The sequence below is a fragment of the Gordionus sp. m RMFG-2023 genome, unplaced genomic scaffold, assembly GCF_954871325.1.
Source record: "Gordionus sp. m RMFG-2023 unplaced genomic scaffold, tfGorSpeb1-WG-v2 contig_368, whole genome shotgun sequence".
Lineage (NCBI taxonomy): Eukaryota > Metazoa > Nematomorpha > Gordioida > Chordodea > Parachordodidae > Gordionus > Gordionus sp. m RMFG-2023.
This window is the reverse complement of record NW_027051101.1, coordinates 15,233-23,921: the sequence shown is the minus strand read 5'-3', so window position 1 is coordinate 23,921 and position 8,689 is coordinate 15,233. Positions and strand designations below refer to the sequence as shown.

The 8,689-nt window shown below is 26.5% G+C and overlaps 1 protein-coding gene across 1 annotated transcript; it reads right to left on the bottom strand.

The window, feature by feature from the left end:
• Positions 1-779: 779 nt before the first annotated feature.
• On the bottom strand, positions 780-8,371 carry LOC135930730 (antistasin-like). The gene is made up of 5 exons (XM_065467523.1): positions 8,295-8,371; positions 3,282-3,359; positions 2,516-2,593; positions 1,022-1,099; positions 780-915 (listed from the first exon to the last, which is right to left on the bottom strand). The coding sequence occupies exons 1-5, from the start codon at positions 8,326-8,328 to the stop codon at positions 830-832; spliced, it is 354 nt and encodes a 117-aa protein (XP_065323595.1). The 5' UTR covers positions 8,329-8,371; the 3' UTR covers positions 780-829.
• Positions 8,372-8,689: the final 318 nt, after the last annotated feature.

Below are 8,689 nucleotides of genomic sequence, written 5' to 3'. Positions count from 1 at the left end.
TAAATCCATCATGTATGAAAAGAATTAAAGTCTCAAAGAAAATATAAATAGAAAAAAATAATCGGTTATGACCTTTTCAAATTTCTAAATGAATTTGAAACAAAAAATTAACGAAAGTGACCTTTTATTTCGCCAGAAAAATCACGCTAATGATATCAGAGGAAGAAGAGATTGATTGTTGCACAAAAAAAAGGAAGGATCGATTCTAAGGCTACATTTATAGTAAACGCGTTATATTCAAGCGTTGCGTTATTACAAAATAAAGCCAATAAATAGCTATGATAACGCTATGATGAAATTTGAAAAACATATGTTGCGAGCAAATTCGATAAAAAAAAAGCTTTATTAAAAAACTGAATCACTGTGATAACGCTGCGTTAAATAACGCGCTTCTTGAAAATAACTCGTTTACTATAAATATGTATTTCGTTAATTATATTTATATATTTTTGATATAATTCAGTAATTGCTATTTGATGAATAATAGATCTCAAAGGATGTTAAAGGTATAATTTATGAGTAAAGAAAATATTTTAAAAAAAGGACGAGCCTCCCGTTATGATTCCAATAAGATTACTTTTCGAGTCCACGTTTAAAAGAAGAAGATGATGGTTATGAGTCATTTTTTATCCCAAATTTTAGCATTATAAATCACAATTTAAAAAAAATAAATTCTAAATAATTTTAGGGTATAACTAAGTTTGATGTTATTTAATAAAATAATAAATTGCATCAATTAACAAATATTGAAGTTATATTAAAGATTTTAAAATGAAACATCCACAAAAACAGCATTTAGGCAAAAAAAACTATTTCCAAATATTTTTGCTTAACTGCATTTACAAGTTGCGCAACCATACTTATCATTTTCAAATCCATTTTCGCATTTGTTAGAACATCTGGGTGCGCTACAAACTACAAAAAACAAAATAAGGTAGATTATAATTTAAACGGAAAAATATATTTTGCTATAAAAGTATATTTCAACATTTTAATAAAGAAAATTTGTTAAAATATTTACCGCAATCGCATGTTTGACAGCCCTGTTGGTCAAATTGGTAGCCTTTAGGACATACCGTGCATTTTCTTAGTGGACATACTATATATTTCAGATGCCACACGAATATAAAATAAAATTTTATCAAATAAATTGGTAAAAGTAACATTTTAGCAAAATAATAAGAAATAGAAATCATAATGTAAAAGAGTCCGAAATTATTTCTCGGAGCTAGCCGGCCAGTGATACACTGGTTAAAGAAAATATATGTTTTGTCTTACTAGGCCTGTGTTATGATCCATTTATTTTATATGAGAACAAATATAAATACATGAAACATTTAGAATAGATTAAATTAAATACAGTCGATTTTTTTATAATCAAAGGCCAAGACGGTCAACGATTATTAGGCCTCCTTCTCGTAAAACTTATATTATATAACCTCGCAATCTTTTAACACCTGATGTGACTGCCTGACCACTATCCTCTGGCCATAGATAAATCCTTCATTTGTGATAATACACATACAGTGTTATTAAATTAAAACCCATCCAAATTAAAAACTTTGCAAAAATAATTTTCATTAAATCATCACAACACTGTATCTCATCCTTACCCACTATAGTAACTTTCTTAATCTAGCAAACTAAAAAAAATTACAAATATATAAATCTCAGCAATTGTATATTCCCAATTGCAACTTCTACCATCGGACAGTTTGCTCCTATCACCTTCGGTTTTAAAAAAAAATTAGCTCACAAAGTCAAATTAAGAACAATTGACTCTAGGGTTTTTATTCTATAGGTAGAAACATACTACTATTTGAAATTTAACATTGTTTCTTTTTAGGGAATACAATTATGTTTTACTAAAATTATTTTGATTCTTAATATTTTTATTAGCTCTTTTTTTAAACCGGCTAACTCAATATTTTAGCTAGAAAAATATAGTCTAAACCTCGAGATTTCGATATTAGACATCCAAACCTTTTTGCCATCTATGACCAAAATCTGCGTTTTTTTAAATATAAAAATCGGATTTTGCCGGAAATGTATTCCAGCATGTTTTGTATCTTATGAATTGTAGAAAATTTTACAGTTAACTTTTGAATCATTTATAATTTATGTGAAAAATCTATGGAAAAACTAATAAGTTTAAAAGTTTATGACAAAGTTAACTGAAATTCATAGGGTAGGTATTTTAAACATGATGAACTACATTTCAAGTAAAATCTGATTTTTAAATTTAAAAAAACGCACTCGAAAAAGGATTTCTAGTTTAAAAAAATAAAATATTGTCGGAAAAAACACATTACAGCTAACATATATTTATTTATTAATTAAAGATACTCAATTATTTAATTAATTTGCTCGGAAACCGGAGAAGTTTTTATCAACAATATTATTTTTTTTACATTTCTAGATTTTGGCCAAATTTATTACCCATTCTAGATTTTTGTGTAACAAGTATGGAATTTATTTATGAGTAACAGTTTTTTGAGAATTTAATCAAATATACCGCAATCACATGTTTGACAACCTTGTTTATCAAATTTGTAACCGTTAGGACATGGCTTGCACTTTTTCAGGGGACATACTAAATATTATTTTATATCACCAAATAATAATATAATAAATTTTAATACACAATCGGTAGAGTTGTAACATTTCGGGAAAAAATAAAATAGTTACAGTATAATTTGTCTGATTTTGTCTCTTGATAATTCAGTCAACAACCTAATCTTACTAAAATTTGTAGTCCCAATCAATTTTTAATAACTACTATATATATAAAATGATGAGATAAATTGATGTCAAATTTGGACAAAAATCTTGGTCCTAGGTACCCAAATTAGAGAGCATTTACTGTATATAAAAAAATACCAAAATTACACAGGTTGTACAGTTTATAATAATATAATGTTAACGTCAATGTTTTTTTCCGGAAATGTGTTTCATAGAGTAAGTATTTCAAGATACAATATATCTTTGATAAATCAGAATTAAAAATATAAAATAACGCACTCAAAAATGATTATAAGTTGGAAAAGTAAAACAGCCGGAAATAACATTGCCGCCATTATTTATTAATTAAAGATACTTAATTATCAAATTCGAATTTTTGCCCAGAAACTGAATGTGTTAATCACCAATATTTTTTTTATTTCTAGATTTTGGCCAAAACTTTTATTACCCATTACTGGATTTTGGTAATAAGTATGAAATTTATTAATAATTATACAAATATGAGTAATATTTTTTTTTGAGAATTTAATCAAATATACCGCAATCACATGTTTGACAACCTTGTTCATCAAATTTGTAACCGTTAGGACATGGCTTGCACTTTCTCAGGGGACATACTAAATTTAATTTTATATCATCATTTAATAAATATAATAATTTACTAACAATTCAATCGGTAGATCAGCAAAAAATATAATTTAAATATCTTTAGATTGAAAGTATTAATTTTTTGTCTCGATGGGTATGACTTGGTCTGGTGGGTGGGTGGAAGAGGGGGGGTGTAAAATATAATTTTTTTTGATATGGGTATCAAATAAAAGGTAAAAATATTTTTTTATTGTAATAATAATAATCACTCATAGAGGGCGTGTCTAGATGGGGGTCAGGAATATTTTTATCAACACAAAATGACCTAGACCCGCCCTCTATGTGTGATTTTATTATTACAATAAAATAATATTTTAATTACCTTTTATTTAATACCCATATCAAAAAAATAATAATTTTTTACACCCCCCCCCCCTCCATCCACTCACCAGACCAAGTCATACCCATCAAGCCGAAAAATGAATACTTTCAATTTAAAGATATTTAACTTAGCTTTTATTTAATACCCATATCGATATTTTGTGTTAATAAAAATATTCCTGACCCCCCAAGATATAGACCAGCCATTTATATGTGATTATTATTATCACAATAAAAAAATATTATAATTACCTTTTATTTGATAATATCAAAAAAAATTATTCTTTACATCCACCCCTCCATCTACCCGCCAGTCCAAGTCATACCCATCAAGACCAAGAATGAAGACTTTAAGTCAAAAAATGTTAAAATTAGTTATTATTTGATACACTTATCGATATTTTATTTTGATATAAATATTTCTGACCCCCCAGACCTAGACTCGCCCATTAAGGGGGAGAGATTGACCTCAATAGATCTTTTGATTAGCTATCAATTGATACCCTATATTAGACAAATCTTATTTCATAAGGCCAAAAAACAACAAAATAATAAATAAAAATTTTAAAAAAATAAAGCGAAACGCGCGCACGCTTTTTAAAATAAGATTCTTCTATATCATGGCTCAAACGTGACAATACCGTATAGTTCTTTATCCTTTAAAAATTTGAATTCAATACCTTTAAAACCCGTGATGATCCGGGATAGTTCTGATCTCTTAAAAAATTACCACATATACAATAAAACTTGCCTAATTTGAGAGTTTTAATCATTAGGGGTATTCACTAATTTGACCAAAATTATGGGTCTAAATAAAATTCTTGTTAACTACTACTGGAAAATAAAATATTATGAAAAGTTGTGAGACTCTAAGCTTAGCAAACCAGGTGATCCCAACGATATCCAAATTAGACAGATCATACAGTTTATCCTTATAATAATATATGTCAGCGTCAATGTGTTTATTCCGGTAATATGAATCATATTAAATTTAAATGTTCATTGTTCATGACAAAACTATCTAAAATTCATATGGTAGGCATCTCAAACATGTTGAACTATATTTTTTTTCTGTAAAATTAGATTTTTAAATTTAAAAAACGCACTCAAAAAATGATTTAGAGTTGAAAAAATAAAATATTGCGGAAGAGAACACATTGCCGCTAATATATATTTATCTATTAATTAGAAATACTCAATCATATAATTACAATTATTGCTCAGGAACTGGAAGTGTTTATCAACAATCATTTTTATATTTCTAAAATCAATTTACTACTCATTCTATTGGTGTAACTAGTATTAAATTTATTAATTATTTGCAAATACGAGTATAATAATTTTTTTTTGATAAATTAATCAAATATACCGCAATCACATGTTTGACAACTTTGTTCATCAAATTTATAACCGTTAGGACAAGGCTTGCACTTTCTCAGGGGACATACTAAATATTATTTTATATCACCATTAATTTAATATATATAATCTCCATAATCACATGATGATCGTTTTCGTATCTTCGTAATGTATTTAAAATTTAAGGAGTCTATATAGTGTAATGTTAATTTAATAAAAATTTTTTTTTTTGCCATTCTGAGATTCGAACCTGCGACTTCACGATTGGAAGGCAACTTTCAATGCAGCCCCCCTCACCTTTTTATTTTACTATAATTCTTCATATATATTTAATTTAAAATAACAATCATTTTTTATTTTTTAAATTTTGTCGTTAATTTTCATTTATTATTGGATAAGAAAATCAAATTATGGTAAGTAATAATTTACTGTCCAATTATTTTATTGTAATCTACTTACTAATATAGTTTGTAAAGCAAAGACATTTATTACAGAGACCTGTCTTGTAGGTAAAATTTTGCACATATTGGAATTATATGAAAATATTCAAATTGTGGTAAACATTTTGCTGTTAAATTATTTTATTGTAATATATTTACATTAGTTGGTAAAGCCAATTAATACAGAGACCTGTAGGTAAAATTTTGCACATATTGGAATTATCAAAAATAGCGTTACGCTCTCATGTCACACTTTTCATGTCCAACTTTATAATATATATTTAAAAAATCGTTAAATTTGAAAAGTGCCTGTTGCCCAATCGGGCAAGAACTTCACTTACAAATCTAGACTTGGGTTCGAATCCCGGCAATTTTTTTTTTCTTAATCTAGCAAAATTAATCAAATAGATACGATACAAAGAGTACGAGATTTATTTAAATACTTTTTTAATTCTTGAATTTATGTATAATTTTAAATTTAAACCATTATATGGGAATCAAAATTTTCTCTTTTATTTGATAAGGGATGAATCAGAAATTTTCCTATCTTATGAGGTTTTATTTAAAAATTTATATTTATTTAGGGTTATTCTAAAATTTTCTATTATTTTTATAAAATATGTTAATAAAGTATATATTTAGTCATTTTAATTTATGTGTACAATTAAAAAGTCTTTTAAAATAAATTTTTATTCATTTGTATTTTAAATCTAAAAATTTATTCTTGCAGATGAGAGTTTTATGTTAAAACCCTTAAGAAGGATCCATTCCACATTGAATTTTATACAACTTTATATCTCTTAATTAGGTAATTTTTATGCATAATTAAATACTTGCATCTCTCTTATCTTTTCTGAAATTGGCCTTTCTACATGCATCCCATAGTTTTTTTATTTTCTCATAACTTCATAATTTAATTGTAGAATGTATATTTTTCAAAACTTATAACATTTTTGATTAAATGTATAACTTTTTTGTTTAACTTATATATAATTTGACTATGATTAAAGGTAACCTCCTATTATTTGTTAACTTAGAATATCTTTTTATTTTTTCTATTGTAATTTAATAACAAAGTCTTAAATTTATATTTTGTAACTAAGTAATAAATCATTTGGAAGGGTGGTGGTTTGTTTAAAATTTAAATTAAAATGAACATTTTATTAGCATGGTATTTTAATATGTATTCATAATTTTCATATAAATACCAGGCAGGAGCTAACCAGTAGAATGATAGGTAAATCAGATATTTCCCCATTTGATCCTAATTTTGGAAAAATTTCCCAATAATAAAAATGGCAAAAAAATTATATACATATTAGACAGATTTAATTCTTATAAACCTCTACATCACACCTATTTTTCTGGATTCAAGGAAAAAATAAATTATTCTGGGTTTTCCTGGGTTAGGGAAATATTTTTCACAATTAATATGGACTTGGAAGTAGCTGGGAAACACTTTTTAAAATTAATATAGTCTTAGATTCCTGAAATTATTTTAATTTTAAATATGGGTTAGAAGGAGACATGGCCAGGCCTGATCAAATACCAAGGCCCATGCAATGCAACTTTCATATTCTGATTGTATTTTTAAATGCATTGTGACTTTTTATATATTTTATTTCAGTTCTCAACTATCAAAATTATTATGGTCTTTTTGAAAAAATTTTCTCAAGTGCATGGACCTGGCTTGTGATTTTTTTGTATAGGTGTTATATTTAACACAGAATATTTATATGGCCCTCAGGTAAAAGCTAATTTAAATATATTTTAAAAAAAATAGTATTCATTCTCAGTCTTAATGGGTTGGCCTTTGTCTGTTAAAATAGAATAAAAAATAGATATGGTTTTTAGAGATTTACCCAGGTTGGGAAAAAATTTTGAAAATTACTATGGGTTGGCTAGGCTTGGGATTTTTTTTTATAAAATTTTTATAGGTTGGGCTTTGTTTGAAAAATATGTTTATAAATTTTATTAGGCTGGGCTTGGGGAAAATTTTTCAAAAATTTTATGAGCTAGAATGCTTGAGAATTTTTTTATTATTAACTATGAGTCAGACATTGGCCTAAAAAATTTTTGATTCAGGCCTGGGCTCGGCCTGATCAAATAACCTAGGCCCATGAAAATTTGATTTTGATTGTATTTTTAACATTGATTATTTAAATATTTTATTTCAGTTCTCAACTATCAATATTATTATATTCACTGGGCTTAGAATTTTTCAAAATTATTATGGCTTTGTACTTTGCCTGGGGATTTTTTTAATATTAAATATTAGGTATAAATGATCAGAAATATTTATCAAATAATATTGTAAAAGCTTTAAATTTAATTTTAACAAACCATACTATTTACACTTAGTTTTAATGGATTAAACCTGGCATGAAGAGGGGGGGGGGGAGGGATTAAAGAATAATAATTGGATATTATTTTCAAATAAGAGGTAACAACTATCATAAAAGTAAGAAAAAAATTCTCATTCCCCGTCATTTTTGACGGGCTATCTTCTAGTAATATAATAAATTACAATCATTTCAATCGGTAGAGTAGTAACATTTCGGCAAAAAAATATAATAAGAGTTGCAGTAAAACTTTTCTAATTTTGGCTCTTGATAATTCGGTCAACAACCTAATTTTACCAAAATTTGTCCCAATCAATTTCCTATTAACTACTATATATTAGCAAATGACCTGATAGATTACTATCTATTGGACAAAAATCTTGTCCTAGAGGACCCAAATTAAAGAGGTTTATACTGTATATATAAGAAAAAATTTGCTTACTGCATTGACAAGTTGGGCAGCCGTATTTATCCATTTCAACTCCATTTTGGCAAGGAAAAGGACAAGGGGGTGGGAAACAAACTAAAAAATATATATATTAGGATATAATTATTATCAAAATATTACATAACCTTTTTATATGATTAAATAATTATACAGTAAAACTTGCCTAATTTGAGCTCTTAATAATTAGGGCAATTCACTAATATGACCAAAATTTTGAATCCCAATAAAATTCTTATTAATTAATATTAGAAAATATAAAGGTTTTAATAAATTACGAAACTGTTCAAAGAAGTAATCAAGATCTTTATGGTGTCCATGCTAAACACGTTTTACTGTATTTAATATTATACAATCAAAAAATTGTTTGCAAACTAAATATGATATATTTT